The following is a 17815-nucleotide window of genomic DNA, read 5'->3' as shown; positions in this document are numbered from 1 at the left end:
GCACTCTCGATAAACCGGTAAAAATGATACACCTGCAAAACTGCCAAATATACTGTTATTATCGTGACCTCCAAGCAGTCAGTGAAAGTGCAAGTGAGAAGCTCTCTGCTGGTAAATTTAAGGGAAAGTTGCATTATTATTAAGTGACTTATGCTGTAAATGAAGTATAATAGTGATATGTGTACCCACTGTATTACGTTTCTATTACTTAGTGATTATGTGGACCTCTCGATCAACAGGAATATTTGATTGCGTGGCACACTCCTGGTCCCATTGGGGCCAATTAATACAAAGTCTGCTGTACTTTTTTTAATTTAAAGTGCAGTTGTTGTAGTAATGTGAGAAGCACAGCAAGATCCCACACACAGCAAAGGGACAATGATCAGTTAATCTGCTTCACTGGTGATGTTGAGCAAGGGATAAATAAACATCGTAGAATCCCTTCAGTGTGGAAACAGGCCATTCGACCCTACAAGTCCACACCGACCTTCCAAAGAAAAACTCACCCAGACCCCATTCCCCTACCCTACACATCCCTGAACACTATGGGCAATTTTACCATGGCCAATTCACCAAACCTGCACATCTTTGGATTGTGGGAGGAAACCCGCACAGACACAGGGTGCATGTATAGACTCCACACAGACAAACGCCCAAGGCTGGAATTGAACAAGGGTCCTGGGTTCCTAGCACTGTGAGGCAGCAGTGCTAACCATTGAGCCACCGTGCCTCTCTATGAAGCTAAGGATGTCCTAGAATCTCAGAATGAAAAGAGATTTTGCAGGAAGACAGTTGAATCATTATCACTGCAATGAGGGTATATTGTGGCTCATAGATTCCCTACAGTGTGGAAACAGGCCCTGAGGCCTAACAAGTCCACACTGACTCTCCGAAGAGTAACCCCAACCAGACCCACTCCCTTACCCTATTATCCTATATTTACCCTATCTATAGGATAATGGAGCACTAATAAAGTTAATTCAATCATGTAATCAAGAACCTACTTTAAATAAATCTTCTTGCCTTTTTAGTTAATTGAAAAAATCTTTTGTTGCGTTTTTGGTCACAATTCGGCCCCACGCTCCTGATCTTTGGGCGGAGGGGAGTGGGTAGATCAAAAGAGCTTTTTATGGGTCTGCTCTCGGACAACATGTCCCAGAACCTCTCCGAATGGTAACATTTTGACGCCCACCCAAGAGAACAGACTGAGGGCTCAGTCTAACAGCTCATCCTAAAGGAGACATCTCAGGCAGCACAGGAACCTCCCAGTCAGGTCAGCCTGGATTCTATGCTCAGATTTTCTGGGGTTGAATCTTGTCGAGGAGGCAATCATTGGTGTGGGGGAGTGGAAGCTGGGATTGAAGTGGAGGATAGGAAGATTGGTGGTGGTGGCGGGGGGGGGGGGAGTGGGGGCTTCCATCATCAGCAGCAAAAAGCCGCTGCAGACACTTTCAAGCAAAGACTGACAAAACCCGGGCACCGATCAGGCACTCGTGAGGCCACAGTCCTGTCAAGGTAGTGCTATCGCCAATCAAAGATTTGGCACTGAACAAGCAGGTCATGTCCATTGGTGGGAGGAGAGCCAAGATCGAGGAAAGCATGAGGCAGGGGTTTAAGGCAAGTGTTTCACTGGGCAGAGGGGCAGGGGAGTGAACACAGGGAGAGGGACCAAGGGTTACAGAAGCAAAGGGAGGGGACGGCGCTGGGCAGACTCCACTCTGCCTTTGATCACCTGACTCTAGCTGATGAACTGCCTGCAGATTGAGCAGTCCCACCTGCAGCTGGAGGAAATCGGAATCCCACAGGCCTTTCCGTTGTCGTTAGTTGGCCGCTCAAGGGCCTAAATTGGTGACTGGACAAGAAGTCAATGATGGACGCTCTGAACTCAAATACAGTTGAGGTGCGATCTGCCGTATGACACCACTCTGAGTAGTGAAGTGGCCTTGCCACTTTCAAAACCGCCATCTCAAGGGCACAGCTGGAGTGAAGGCGTGCACAGTCATACGTGCGCTGTTACTGTGCCAAGACTGACATAGAGGGCCATTACCTAGAAAGTCAGATGGTTTACGCCGGCCTCATTTTGCCCATCTCTTCTGAAGCCCCTGTGCTGTAGACATCAGCTCTTTGATGCCTCACTCAACTCCCTCCTCTCCGTGGGCAAGATCAGACAGTGGGCATCAATGAGACATTCCAAGGTGCCACTACATCCAAGCCATGCCTCCCTTGGTCTGGTGGATACAAAAGTGACCTCTGTGTAGCCTTGCTGTGTGCAAACTAGTCACGATATTGGTCTCCATAACAACAGCGGCAATGCTTCAGCAGTAATTCACTGCTCTGAAGATATGAAAAGAGCCAGATAAATGCAAAAACATTTCTTTTGTGCACTTTGGCTGTTATCGAACACAAGTGGGATCACTAAAACATTGTGGCTGTACGGGACATTGGTTAGGCCATCCTTGGAATACTGTGTGCAATTTTGGTCTCATTCCTATTGCAAGGATGTTGTGAAACCTGAAAGGGTTCAGAAAAGATTTACAAAGATGTTGCCAGGGTTGGAGGATTTGAGCTATAGGGAGAGGTTGAATAGGCTGGGGCTGTTTTCCCTGGAGCGTCAGAGGCTGAGGGGTGACCTCATAGAAGTTTATAAAATCATGAGAGGCATGGACAGGATAAATAGGAAAGGTCTTTTCCCTGGGGTGGGGGAGTCCAGAACTAGAGGGCATGGGTTTAGGGTGAGAGGGGAAAGATCTAAAAGGGATATAAGGGGGAACCTTTTCATGCAAAGGGTGGTGCATGTATGGAATGAGCTGCCAGAGAAAGTGGGGGAGGCTAGTACAACTACAACATTTAAAAGGCACCTCGATGGGTATATGAATTTGAAATGTTTAGAGGGATATAGGCCAAGTTCTGACAAATGGGACTAGATTAAGTTAGGAAAGCTGGTCGACATGGACGAGTTGGACCAAAGGGTCTGTGTCCATGCTATACACCTCTATGACTCTTCTTCAGAAAAGAACATTGACTCCATCTTGCTTAGACTCCGAGGACACCCATCTGTGTCACAGAGTTGCTTCCTGAAGTCCTTCCTTCTCCCTCACCAGTCAGCACATTGAGAGAGAGGAGAGATCTGCAACTTCTAAACAGAAAAGAAACAGATTCAAAGTTACTCTGTTTCATTTGGAATAATCTACCTATTGCTCTCACATGAACGTGGAATAAGAATAGGCCGCTCAGTCCCTCCAGCCTGTTCTATCGTTCAGTAGAGCCTTGGGTAGTAGAGACCAGAGGGAGCTAGGGGTTCAGGTACATGACTCTTTGAAATGTGCATCATATTTGGACAGCATGGTGAAGCAGGCATTTAGCACGCAAGCCTTCACTGCCTCAGACCTTGGAGCATTGGAACTGGGACGTCATGTTGAGGTTATACAGGACTTTGGTGAGGCTTCTTCTGAAATACTGTGTCCAGTACTGGTCGCCATGTTATACGAAGGGTATCATTAAGCTGCAGAGGGTTCAGAAAAGATTTACCAGGATGTTGCTGGGAATGGAAGAGGGTTTCAGTTATAAGGAGGCTGGGACTTTTTTCACCGGAGGGTAGGAGATTGAACGTGACCTTACAGAGGTTAGTAAAATCATGATGGGGACAGTTGGGCGGAATGGTGGCTCAATGGTTAGCACTGCTGCCTCACAGCACCAGGTTTGATTCCAGCCTCAGGCAACTGTCTGTGGAGTTTGCACATTCTCCCTGTGTGGGTTTCCTCAGGGTGCTCCGGTTTCCTCCCACAGTTCAAAGATGTGCAGGTTAGGTGAACTAGCCAAGCTAAATTGCCCATAGTGTTCAGGGATCTGTAGGTTAGGGATACATGGGCTGCGTGGTTTGCTCCTTGGAGGGTCAGTGTGGACTTGCTGGGCCAAAGGGCCTGTTTCTATACAGTAGGGATTCTATGAAAAGATGAATGGCAGATTTTTTTTTTCTCCCCGGGGTGGGGGATTTCAAAACGAGGAGGCATATTTTTAAGGTGAGAGGAGAAATATTTAGAAAGGATATGAGAGCAACCATTTTACACAGAGAGTGGTTTGTGTGAGCAATTAACTTTCAGAGGAAGTGATGGATGCAGGTACAGTTACAATGTTCAAAAGACATTTAGGGTCATAGAGTCATAGAGATGTACAGCATGGAAACAGATCCTTCGGTCCAACCCGTCCCAGGGAAAAGACTTTGCCTATTTACCCTATCCATGCCCCTCATAATTTTGTAAACCTCTATAAAGTCACCCCTCAACCTCCGACACTCCAGGGAAAACAGCCCCAGCCTGTTCAGTCTCTCCCTATAGCTCAAATCCTCCAACCCTGGCAACATCCTTGTAAATCTTTTCTGAACCCTTTCAAGTTTCACAACATCTTTCTGATAGGAATGAGACCAGAATTGCACGCAATATTCCAACAGTGGCCTAACCAATGTCCTGTACAGCCGCAACATGACCTTAGGTAAGTATTTGAAGGGATATAGGGCAAACATTGGCAAATGGAACTAGTTTAGTTTGGGATTATGGTTGGTATGGACCAGTTGGACTAAGGGTCTGTTTCCACACTGTATGACTCTGTGACTGATCTTATTTTAATCACAACACTACATTTCTGCATGTCCCCAATAACCTTACATCTACTCTCCTCTCCAGCCCTAGATTGAGCATTACTGGATAGGACAACCTTTCACACAGTGGCCATTCAGGCCCTCAACTAGGTGACTGTGAACACCAAGGTTAAGGGACTTGCTCACAGTGATCTGCTTCCATACCCAACAGGAGGACAAGTGGGAAGTCTGTGACTTTTGACCCTGCTAATTTTCGTAGACTAAACCTCATGGGAGTGGGCAATGCACACAGGCAACACTCCAGGCAGCATTCCCCTGGGGTGGAGCTCAGCGGGGAGTGAGAAAACCTATCCTTTGTGCCTGGAGGTTCCTTGAGATTATTACGCTGTGACATCGGCAATGCAGCAGCAGTGGGAATCTTACCCCATGTTATTCATCCTTCCTTACCCCAGAAAGACAGCAGCACAGACTCAAAGGCCCATACGTCTTCCCTCCATGCCGTAAAGCGTGGTGCCCAATTCTGCCAAGGCCAGAACCAGGCAATGTTCCTGCAATGTTCCAACTTGGGACCCATTGCCCTAATCTTCCTTCATGGCTGTCAGGTCAAAATCTTAAAACTTCCCAGCTGACTGCTCCTTCACTGCAGCGGCTTCAGAAGATTAGACAACACCATCTTCCCAGGGGCAATTAGGGATGAGCAACAAATGTTCTGACCAAGCATTCCTCACATCCCCAGAATTAACTGGAAAAGCATCATGTTCAATCGCTTTACCTTGTAACCATGCATATACATTCTGTAGATAATACAGATTCAATCTTTTTGTTTTGCTCACATTGTGATGTATCCACATTGATTCGGCTTTGTTTCTCCAGTCTGTTCACCAGAAAACTATTCCTCGCCACGTCCCTGTGGTGGCAAGGCATTAGAAAGGTCGCCACAATCACAGATTCGGTGATAGTGTCTGGTCCTTTCAGGGTTAACCACAAGCTGCAAGCTTTCAATGGTTCGCCCTGGTGGTGTCAGGTTCTGTGGGTTGTACCTGGGAGAGGTGGGGGGGGGGCCCTGACTGGGTTAAACCACCTTCCCTACCTGGAATACCTGTGACTGTATTTGTACCCGGAGTCTCGGACCACTTGTCGGGCGAGGGGGAAAAGTTCGTCGCGCCTGGCAAGCAGGGTGGTGTCGATCAGGCAGAGCTGGGCAGCCGCTTCATTGACCATCACCTGCCAGAAAGAGAAAGACAAATCAAACCAGTTAAAGCCGGGCTCACTGCTTCGGCTCAGAGTAAATGTGGGACTCAATAGCATATCGACGCATCATTCCACACTTGAGGAACTCAGACACCAATCAGTGCACAGATTCCCCAATCTGACTCACACTCAATGCAGAGAGCTGCTGCTTCTCAACGGGAGTGCCTATTCTGGGCATGAGTGCTCAAATCCCGCTATGGCTTAGAGCGAAATGTGAATTCAATAAAAATTTGGAATAAAGAGCTGACCTAATGGCAACCATCATCGATTATGATTACTAAAAATAACATCCGATTCACTAATGTCCTTCAGGGAAAGAAATCAGCCAGTCTTATCAAAATTACGGAGACATGACTGCAGAGTGACCAATGCAGTCAATGGGAAGTCAATGTTCAAGGGTTTCTCGTGTTCCAGAAGAATAGGCAAAAAAGGAAAAGGAGGTGGGGGCAAGGATGGTATCAGTGTGGTGGTGAGACGTGATGTAGGTGCAATAGATCATAATGTAAAATCAGTTTGAGCTGAAATTAGGACTAGCAAGTGAAAGATGTCATGGCTGTGAGTTGGCATTTTTTTCATTCACAAGGTGAGGGTATCACTGCTAGGCCAGCATTTATTACCCATCCCTAATTACCCCCAGATGGCAGTTAAGAGTCAACCACATTGCTTGGGCCTGGAGTCACATGTAGGCCAGACAAGATAAGGATGGCAATTTCCTTCCCTAAAAGACATTAGTGAACCAGATGGATTTTTCTGACAATTGACAATGGATCTGGAGTCAACATTAGACTCTTAATTCCAGATATTTCCCGAATTCAAATCCCACCACCTGACATGGCAGGGTTCAAGTCAGAGACAGAACATTACCGGAGTCTCTGGATTCATGGAGTCTATAGGCCCTCAAGGAATTGCCTCACCGTCGGAAAAAGTATAAATCAGGAAATAATGGAAGCATGTAAGATTGCCATAGTGATATTAATCTGCATAGTAACCAAGCAAATCAGATGGGCAAGAGTAATATGGAGTACAGATTTGAAGAGTGCTTCAGCAAATTGTTTGTTAGAGCGGTAGTTTACAGAATCTACCTGGGTGCAGGCTATTTTAGATCGAGTAATGTGTAACGATGTAGGATTAACAAGTAACCTCGTAACTAATGATCCTCTGGTGTCGCAACATCACAAAACAGTCGAACTTCAAATTCAGTTTGAAGGAGAGCAAATCAAGTTTCAAACTAGTGTCCCCAACTTAAATAAAACAGGGAAATGGCAGATCATTTAAACCAATGTTTGAATTGGTCTTCACAGTGGAGGACACTGCACGCAACCTAAAGACATCAGGCAAGCAAGGTATTAATGATAGAAAAGATCTTGTAACAAGCTGTCATGAGGGACAAAGAATTTGACATAGTCGTGGGTCTAAAGGCAGACAAGGCACCAGGATCTGGAGGCCTGCATCCAAGGGTGTTCAAGAAAGTGGCTGCATATATCGTGGTGGGATTGCATGAAATAATCAAGAACTCACTGGATTCTGGGAAGGTTCCAGTGGATCAGAAAACCACTGATGTGATACCCCTCTTCAAGAAGGGAGGAGACAGAACGCAGGAAAGTATAGGCCAGTTAGACTAACATCAGTCATTGGGGATAAAGCTATAGCCCATTATTAAGGAAGGTATAGCAGGACATTTAGAAAAGCTTAATGCTATTAAAAAGAGTCAACAAAATTTAGTGAAAGGAAACATGTTTGACAATTTTCCAGAGCTCTTTGAGGAAATAACATGCAGAGTTGATACAGGGGAGCAGTAGACATTGTGCATGTGGATTTCCAGATGGTATTCAAAAAGGTGCCACATAAAATGTTATTGTACAAGTTAGAAACTCATGGTATGGGCTCATGCGTTAGCTTGGATTGAGGATTGGTTAACACACAGAGAGACAGGATTAATTAATCTTCTTTCAGGTTGGAAAAATGTAGCAAGTGGCGTGCCACAAGGATCAGTTCTAGGGCCTCACTCACTTATTATCTGTATTAGTGACTTGGAGAAAGGGCCAGAACATATTGTATCTGTATTTGCTGCAGATTCAAAAAGGGGTGGGAGGGGATGTTGTGATGAGGCCATAAAGAATCTGCAAGGGGATTATAGATAGGTTGAGTGAGGGGGCAAAAACTTGGAAGGTGGAGTTTAATGTAGGGACGCGTGAAATTCTGAAGAAGGGTCAGTGGACCCAAAATGTTAACACTGTTTATCTCTCTCCTCAGATGCTGCCAGACCTGTTGAGTTTCTCCAGCAATTTCTGGTGAAATTTTGTTACAAGACATTGAGCAAGCTGTGCATGAAGTACTGTGTACATTTTTGGTCCCTGTATTTAAGCAAGGATGTACTAGCATTGGAGGCAGTCCAAAAGATATTCACTAGGCTGATACTAGGGGTGAAGATGTTAACTTATTAAGAACAATTAAACAGGGTAGGCCTTTATTCATTAGATTTTAAAAGAGTGCGGGGGGGGGGGGGTTCTTGAAACATACAAGATTCTGAGTGGCCATGACAGGGTAGACGTACAGAAGATGTTTCACTTTTAGACAAATTGGGGAAATCTTGAACTAGGCTACATAGGGGACACTCATTTAAAACACAGGAAAGTCTTCTTCCAGAGAGTAGTGAATACCTGATGCATTTGCTACCCCAAAGAGTTGTGGAGGCTATATCAATGAAAGTACTTAAGGAAGTGATAGGTCGATTTTTGAACCAATCAGGAAGTTAAGGGCTACGAGAAGGTGGCTCCAAACAGGAGTTGAGGCCTCCAGCTTTTCAGCCATGACCTTGTTGAATTTCAGGCGCAGACATGAGGGGCTGAATGGCCTATTCCTACGTTCTTATCTTACCTAGTCGAGCCCACTCACCACTCCAGTGCAACTGCAATGTGGCTGACCTTTAACTGCCTTCTGCACAGTAGATGCTGTGCCCACAGTTCATAAATGAATAAAAACAACAATTCCCACTCCTCCCTGTCAATACTGGGAGAGATCAGCTCTCCAAGCCCTGGCATAAAACAGGGACGTACCACCTGTACAGACACTGACTCGTGTGGAAATGAAACGGAGAGGGGTACAAAACCGGTTGCTTGACCCACTCTCCACCATCACCCAGAGTCCTGATCAGCCCTCCCTGCTGTAGACCTATTCCATTGGCACAGAGTGTTGTCATGAGCCTCACTAACATTGTCACGTTACACGTCTGAACCACAACTGCACGCTCACAGAAAAGACGCACAAGGAGCCAAAGTTCCCCAGTAATTCAGACAGGAGCATCGTCTGAAGGGGAACAATTTCCAAGGCCATAGGACGGTGAGGCTCAAAGAATTACTCCATCAGAAGGGCCAGGAGGGATGTGACCGGCTGAATGGGCTCCTTTACATGTTGTAACCATTTCCTGACTCTTCAACTGTATGATCCTTCATGTTTGTTGGCATGGACTGGTTGAACCTAAGGGTCTGTTTCCGTGCTGTATATCTTTATGACTTTAGTGCCACTTGACAGTACAATGGATGGCTCCTTCCATTATTTTGCTGATGATTGAGAGTATACTGATGGGGCGGTAATTACTTTGGTCTGATTTTTGTGCATGGAAATAACTGGACGATTGTCCTCATTGTCAGGTACTTATATCGATATTTTTAACACCCTGACTGGGGCGCATTTAGTTCTGGAGCTCAAGTTTATAGTAGTAATAGAAGAATGTTGTCAGGGCCCATAGGTTTTGTGATATCCTGCATTGCTGCCATTTCTTGATATCACATGAATTGGCTGCAGATTGGCATCTGTGGTGCTGGGGCCTCTGGAGGAGGCCTAGGTGGATCAAACACTTGACACTTCTAACTGAAGGTGGACGTGAATGCTTCTGCCCTGATGTGTAAGATTCCCCATCATTGAGGACGGAGATATTTGTGGAGCTATCTCCTCCTCCAGTGAGTTATTTAGTTGTCCACCACCATTCACAATTGCGTATGGCAGGAGGGCAGAACTTATATCTGATCCATTGGAATGTGGGTTCACTAGTCCTACCTATCGCGTGCTACTTACTCTGTCTGGCACACAAGTGGTCCTGGTTTGCGGATTCACCAGTTTAGAACCTCATTTATAGATATGCCTGGGCCTGTTTCTCACAAATCTTAACACAGATCCCTATTATGTGAAAGCAAGGCCATTCAGCCCATTAAGTCCACACCAACCCTTCAAAGGACATCCCATACAGACTCACACCCTTACCTATCCCTACAATTCTGCATTTCCATTCAGCATTTCCCACGGCCAATCCATCTAACTACACAACTATGGGAGAAAACCAGAGCACCCAAAGGAAACCCATGCAGACACGGGGAGAACGTGCAAACTCCACACAGTCGCCCAACCTGATGAAAGGCTCCTGCCCGAAACGTTGATTTCCCTGCTCCTCGGATGCTGCCTGACCTGCTGTGCTTTTCCAGCACCACTCTAATCTGAACCTGGGTCCCTGGCGCTGTGAGGCAGCAGTGCTAACCACTTAACCACCATGCCACCCATCTACATGCACTCTTCACTGAAGCAGCTCCCAATGTGATGATGATGGCAGAGTGGAGTATGTGCTGGGGGCCATGGGGTTAAAGATTGTGGTTAAATTCCGCTACCAATGATGCCCCTCTGCACTTTGTGGAACTCCCAGTTTTAAATTGCTTCTGTTTGATACTCCATCCCATTTAACACACTGGTAGTGCCAAACAATACAATGGAAGCTATCCCTAATGTGCAGAAGAACCAGTATGGACACAATGAGATGAATAGCCTCCTTCTGTGATGTAACTATTCTTTAATCCCCCACGTTAATTACAACTTTTAAAAAACATTTGGATAACTACATGAATAGGAAAGGTTTGGAGGAATATGGACCTGGAGCAGGTTGGTGGGACTGGTTTAGATTGGGTTTAATGTTCGTCATGGACTGGTTGGACTGAGAGGTCTGTTTTCGTGCTGTAGGACTCTCTGACTCTGTTAAATAGTTGGAAACTTTAAATACACAGCCAAAAAAATGAGAAAGAAACCTGATACAGACATAATCGAAGTGCAGTGTTAAGATTGGCAGACCTATGGCTTGTGTTTGGCTGAAATCTGAGGGAGAACGATGTGATTGTGATCAGACATCCGACACAGAAGCATTCAGACAGCCCCAAATGTTCACTTTCCAGGCTCACACTTTCTGAACCAAAAGAAGCATTTCCAGAAAACATCAACGCAGGCACTCAAACATTTACTTGAATGAAAAGGTTCATTACTGTTGAGATTATAGACCATGAAGGTCAAGCTAGCAATGAGCTGGGCTGGGAATGTTTGGACATGAGAAACATTTTCACAAGAGTCTGAGATTTATAATTTATCTCCTCAAAAGAACAGAGTTCATCTGACCGAGGAAATGATTTAGTTTGGCTTTGTTAAAGGAACAAGGTTGACTGTTAATATATTTTACACCCATACAGGGTCAGTTAATGCTAATTTAAATTAAAGACATATTCACTCCTGCACATACCAGATTAAACACCGTCCACTTTTTGAAGAATCTGTGGAGAGACAAACAACAGTTAACATTTGGAGTCAAAAATGACTCTTCTTCAGAATCCTTCCTGAGGAAGTCATGTTGAAACGTTAACCCTGTTTCTCTCTCCACAGATGTTGCCAGACTCGCTGAGTTTCTCCAGCACTCTCTGTTTTGGTTTATTTATTTGTTCACGGAATGCAAGGGTTAGTGGCTGGGCCACATTTATCATCCATCACTAAATGCCCAGAGGGCAGTTAGGAGTCATAAAGTCATACAGCATGGAAACAGACCCTTCAGTCCAACCAGGCCATGCCAAACACAATCCCAAACTAAACTATTCCCACTTGCCTGCTCCTGGTTCATATCCCTACAAACTTTTCCTATTCATGCACTTATCTAAGTAACTTTTAAACACTGTAACTGTACCTTTACCCACCATTTCCTCAGGAAGTTCATTTCACACGTGAACCATGCTTTGTGTAAAAAGATTTGCTCCCATGTCTTTTTTTAATTTTTCTCCTCTCACCTTAAAAGATACCCCCTAGTCTTAAAATTCCTCCATCCTACGGAAAAGACACCTACATTAACCCTGTCTGTACCCCTTGCGATTTTATAAACCTCTATAAGGTCATCTCTCAACTTCCTATGCTCAGTGACAAAAAAGTATGCCTAACCAGCCCTTCCTTATAACTCAATCATTCTGTATCTGGCAACATCCTGGTAAGTCTCTTTTTAATGGTCTCTAGCTTAATAATATGCTTCCTATAACAGGCCGACCAGAACTGGACACAGTATTCCAGAAGAGGCCTCAGCAAAGTCCTGTATAACCCCAACATGACTTCCCAACTTCTATACTCAAAGGACTGACCAATGAAGGCAAGCGTGCTAAATGCCTTTTTAACCACCCAAGTCAACCACATTGCAGTGCCTCTGGAGTACAGAGTAGGCCAGACCAGGCAAAGATGGCATTTGCTTTTCAGGTCCAATGACCCTTCTGCTGAACTGAACCCAAAAGGTTCACTCTGTTCTGTCTCCACAGATTCTGCCAGACCTGCTGGGTTTAGATTAGATTTCCGACAGCGTGGAAACAGGCCAGTTGGCCCAACAGGTCCACACCGACCCTCCGAAGAGTAACCAACCCAGACCCAATTCCTTCTGATTAATGTGCCTAACACAACGGACAATTTAGCATGGCCAATTCACCTGGCCTGCACATCTTTGGCCTGTGGAAGGAAACCCATGCAGACACGGGGAGAACATGCAAACTCCACACAGACAGTCGCCCAAGGCTGGAATCGAACCCGGCTCCCTGGTGCTGTGAGGCTGCAGTGCTAATCCCTCAGCAATTTCTGTTTTGGTTTCGGATTTCCAGTTCTTTATTTTATTCTAGCATTTTAAAAAAAAATTCAGATCTCCCTCATCTGCAGAATTTGGCTTTTATTCCAGCTTTGGAACTTGATGGAAGTAGAATATTTGACTCATTTGAGTTCAACTGAGAGTAAAGCTAATTCAAATCGAACCTAAGAGTCTGTGGAGGACAGGAGCAGCACATGTATTTGTGGGTCGGGATTGGTAGCATTCTTTCCAACAGCTCATTATGTGAATCAATGTTCACAAAGTAGGAGTCGCAGACTCACAAGGTTTCACGTAACACCATCCTTAACACTTCTTTGTCAGTACTTTCCCCAGCCTGGATTAAGACAGTAGATCCTGCAGCTATGCACACCAATCACCGGCCACATTCTACACAATTTCCCAGGCTGATCTCTCTCTCTCTCTCTCTCTCTCCCTTTCTCTGTCTCTCTGGGAACGCTGAATCGCCCCTCTTGTTTAAAAGCAGCCTGTTTTCTTTTGAGTCCCCTTTGAAGTTATAGAACTTGATTTCAGTAACGGGGCAGCTTGGCAGATGGACTGCTGCCTTTATTTAGAGACCTTTAACTCAAAGAAGAACAGAGAGCAACAGGCACAGAGACAAAAGAACAGAAACAATGAGAAACTGTGAGAGCCAGGGGCTGGGTTCAGGGGGAATTAATGGCAGAAATTCAAGGGGAGTAGGAGGAGGAGGAGGAGCGAGTGGAATTAAAGGAAAAACCGTCACATGTTTTAGGATCCCAAGGGGCTTTCTCTCTCTGCTATTTTAACACAGCACGTGCTATTACAACTCTGTGATAATAGCTGAGGTAGCAATTTTACAGAAATCTACCTAACATCAATCGGTTATTTCAAGAAAAGCTGCTGGATAAAGAAATTGATGCACACTAAAAATAAACCTGGCAATACAAAGAGCATTGGCCATTGGAAAAATAGCTTTAATTTCTCTCAGGTTCCTGCTTCAAGGTGACTAAATAAGTTATATTCCTTTTTTCCATTAGGTTACGGTTTGAAGCAAGAAAGAAAAGCTTGCATTTATATGGCGCATTCCATAATAATCAGCCAAGAAAGTACTTGCAAGACAGCGTCACTTAATGTCATTGGGTCATGCACATTGAAACAACCCTTCAGTCCAATTTGTCCGTGCTGGCCAGATACCCCAATCTGACCAAGTCCCATTTGCCAGCTCTTGGGCCCATATCCCTTCCTATTCATTTACCCAACCAGGTGCCTTTTAAATGTAATTGTACCAGTTTCCACCACTTCCTCTGGCAGCTCATTCCATACACACACCAGCCTCTGTGTGAAAAAGTTACCAGTCAGATCCCTTTTAAATCTTTTCCTTCTCACCTTAAACCTATGCCTTCTAGTTTTGGACTCCCCTTCCCTGGGAAAAAGACCTTGACTACTCACCCTATCCATGCCCCTCATGATTTTATATACCTCTGTAAAGTCACCCCTCAGCCTCCGACACTTCAGGGAAAAAAGCCCCAGCCTATTCAGCCTCTCCCTATACCTCAAACTCTCCAGTTACAATTCTCCGAGAATAAAAGGGTAACATATGAAATTTCTGGGTGGTATTCAGTCTAGTGCATTTGCACTTCTGTGGGGTTGGAAACAAAGCATCCAATTTGCGCAACAAACTCCCACAAACAGAAATGCGGTAATGAGCAGGTAATCCATTTCTGGTGATGCTGATTGAGGGATAAATTTTAGTTCAGAGTACTGCTCTGATGTTTCCTTCAAAATAGTGCCTCTAGGAGCTGGCCGAGCAGGGAGGTGAGCCTCAGTTTTAACATATCATCTGAAAATGTGCACTTCAAAGAGTGCAGCACAGCTTCAGCCCTGCACTGGAGCGTCAGTGTAGAGGTTTGTGTTCAAGCTCTGGGAGGGGAACTCAGACTCAGAACCTGGTGACTGTGAGGGTGAGGTTGCTACCCACTGAGCCACAGCTGACACGGGTGTTTCTGCAAGTCTGCTTCTGTGAAAGATGAAAGCTGGCAGCTTGTGAGCTGACCTACAATGCGTGTGCAGTGGCATACAGAAACAACAGGTAGCTGTGGTAAAATATAGTGCACATGATACTGCGCAATAAAAAGAGCTGGAGTGTGCAATTTCTGCACGCGGGATTCAGAAATGTATAAATTATGACGGAGCAATTATATATCATGTGGTGGCGATCGCAGGGCCAGGAATAACAGCTTTTGAGGTGTTGAATTTCAAAGTAGGGCAAAAGTCAAAATGGTCTTAATGACGCCATAGATATCCCTATAGACTAACATGTGAAAATCAGGCTTTAAGTGACAAAAAGCAAGTAAAAAGACTGACAGAAACAAAAGGTCACATCAGTTGCTGTATCTATTCTCTCAATCTCATTGCTGAGGCTCCCTTTGCTAAAGGGAGCATTCCTGAAGAAGGGCCTGTGCCCGAAACGTCGAATCTCCTGTTCCCTGGATGCTGCCTGTTCCAGCAATAAAGTTTCAACTTTGATCTCCAGCATCTGCAGACCTCACTTTCTCCTCCCTTTGCTAAAGGGACAGGAGTAAATCAAATGGGTTTTACAACAACAGTAAAGAATAGTCACCATTACATTCCAGATTTATGAATGGAATTTAAATTCCACCAGTTAACATATTGGGATTTGAACCCACAGAATGAACCTTTGGATTACTAATCCAGTGACATTACCACTACACCACCAACTATTGGAATAAGCCTGTGAGCTGCCTTCAAATCCTTAACAAAGCCAAAAGAGTCATAGGTGCACAGAATCATTCAGTGCAGAAACGGCCCTTTGATCCATCAACTCTGCACCAACTTCTCTAAATGGAGTTATAGAGATGTACAGCACGAAAACAGACCCTTCAGTCCAACTCACTCTTGCTGACCAGATATCTTAACCTAATCCAATCCTATTTGCCAGCACTTGGCCCATATCCCTCTAAACCCTTCCTATTCATATACCCATCCAGATGCCTCTTAAATGTTGTGATTGTACCAGCCTACACCAATTCCTCTGGCAGCTCATTTCATAAACGTACCACTCTCTATGTGAAAAAGTTGTCCCTTAGGTTCCTTTTAAATCTTTCCCCACTCTCCCTAAACTTATGTCCTCTAGTTCTGGACTCTTATACCCCAGGAAAAAGACTTTGTCTATCCATGATTTTATAAACCTCTATAAGGTCACTCCTCAGCCTCCAACACTCCAGGCGATCTTACATTAAAACTACCAAAAGCAACTAAAGCACCTCTAAGACAGTAAAAATGGCTGAACGAGTTTTACAGGAGCACCAAATAAATCTGAACACCAAACATCACAGTAAGGTATGAAGACAAATGCATACTTTTTCATGAGCGTCTTAAGAGTGAAAGGGGACCCTCGACGGTTGTAGAGGTTTAGGGAGGAAATTCCACAGGTTGGAGTTTTGGAGGCTGAAGGCCTGGTCATCAATAATGAATCAATTTAAATCAGGATTGCAGAAGAGGCATTCAAAGAGGCACTGCTTGGTTAGTGGCATGCAAGGGGAAGACAGGAGATTGGCACTGGGTAATGATGCTCGTTTGAAGAGGCAGTACAGGCACAGACAGCCGAATGGCTTCCCTCAGCACTGTAACAACTCTGTGATTCTGGGAAGCTGACCCGGAGGAGATGACAGAGATAGGGAGAAGCGAGGCAGAGTAGGGATTTGAAAAACCTGAAATCAAGGTGTTGCCAGGCGTACCAATGTTAACCAGTAAGCTGCTTTAACCAGACTTTAAGGAACAGATACTTAGGCTGTGAGTGAGCTGCCAAAAATAGCTTCATATGGGCTCTGAGGAACTGATACTGATTTGGGGCACAGCGAGATACAAAAATCAGGATTACTATGGAAAATGGCAAAGGACCAGACTTTTCTGTCAGACTCTGAATTCAGTCAAAAGCATGACTAGAGACTGAAGTCAAAGTAGGCCCGATAGCTCTCCTCTTAGGTCTACCGAATTTACCATCTTTAGACGGGCATGAGAAGAAACTATTTAATATTCTTGCATACTGTGCACGAAAGAATATTCTGATAAATTGGGTGTCTGAGAACCCGCTGGGCTTGCTGGGATGGCAGAAATTAATTATGGAGCACATTCCCTTGGACTTTTTCACAAACATGGTGCACCACACAACAGACAATTTTTATAAGAATTGCAGCCCTACTTGAGTTATTTGGACATAGATTTATCAGTTATCTTAACTAGGACGTTTGTTTAACCAGGATTATTAGATTTGTCATGCCCTGGGCCCTGGCGGGGGTCTCCCGAGTTAATACGGGTATGTATACAATGTTCCCTTTCCTTTGTTTGGGAGCCTTGCGCCGAGCACAGCTGTTTTGCATTTTGTGCGTTTTCTTTTTGCTTTTCTTTCTTTTTTTGGTGTTGCTTTGCACAGTGTAAGGGTTTGCTTTGTATTATACAGTAGGTTAGTAGTTAGAGTCATAGAGATGTACAGCATGGAAATAGATCCTTCGGTCCAACCCGTCCATGCCGACCAGATATCCCAACCCAATCTAGTCCCACCTGCCAGCACCCGGCCCATATCCCTCCAAACCNNNGTTGCCCCTTAGGTCTCTTTTATATCTTGCCCCTCTCACCCTAAACCTATGCCCTCTAGTTCTGGACTTCCCGACCCCAGGGAAAAGACTTTGTCTATTTATACTATCAATGCCCCTCATAATTTTGTAAACCTCTATAAGGTCACCTCTCAGCCTCCGACATTCCTGAGAAAACAGCCCCAGCCTGTAGAGCCTCTCTCTATAGTTCAAATCCTCCAACCCTGGCAACACCCTTGTAAATCTTTTCTGAACCCTTTCAAGTTTCACAACATCTTTCCGATAGGAATGAGACCAGAATTGCACGCAATATTCCAACAGTGGCCTAACCAATGTCCTGTACAGCCGCAACATGACCTCCCAACTCCTGTACTCAATACTCTGACCAATAAAGGAAAGCATACCAAACGCCTTCTTCACTATCCTACCAACCTGCGACTCCACTTTCAAGGAGCTATGAAC

General features: G+C 44.9%; 1 protein-coding gene across 3 annotated transcripts in view; it reads right to left on the bottom strand.

Moving 5' to 3' along the window:
- LOC122539839 (NGFI-A-binding protein 1-like) overlaps positions 1-17815 on the bottom strand; it is a 56934-nt gene that overhangs the window by 19760 nt on the left and 19359 nt on the right. For 2 of the 3 annotated variants that reach the window (XM_043674940.1, XM_043674942.1), the window contains exon 3: positions 5685-5818. In XM_043674940.1, coding sequence (XP_043530875.1) covers positions 5685-5818 — 134 coding nt within the window. The remainder of the gene's footprint in view (positions 1-5684; positions 5819-17815) is intronic. The other variant, XM_043674941.1, reaches the window with a different exon arrangement.

This window comes from Chiloscyllium plagiosum, chromosome 33 (genome assembly GCF_004010195.1).
Source record: "Chiloscyllium plagiosum isolate BGI_BamShark_2017 chromosome 33, ASM401019v2, whole genome shotgun sequence".
NCBI lineage: Eukaryota > Metazoa > Chordata > Chondrichthyes > Orectolobiformes > Hemiscylliidae > Chiloscyllium > Chiloscyllium plagiosum.
The sequence above is the reverse complement of the archived record's forward strand: the minus strand, read 5'-3'. Positions and strand labels throughout refer to the sequence as shown.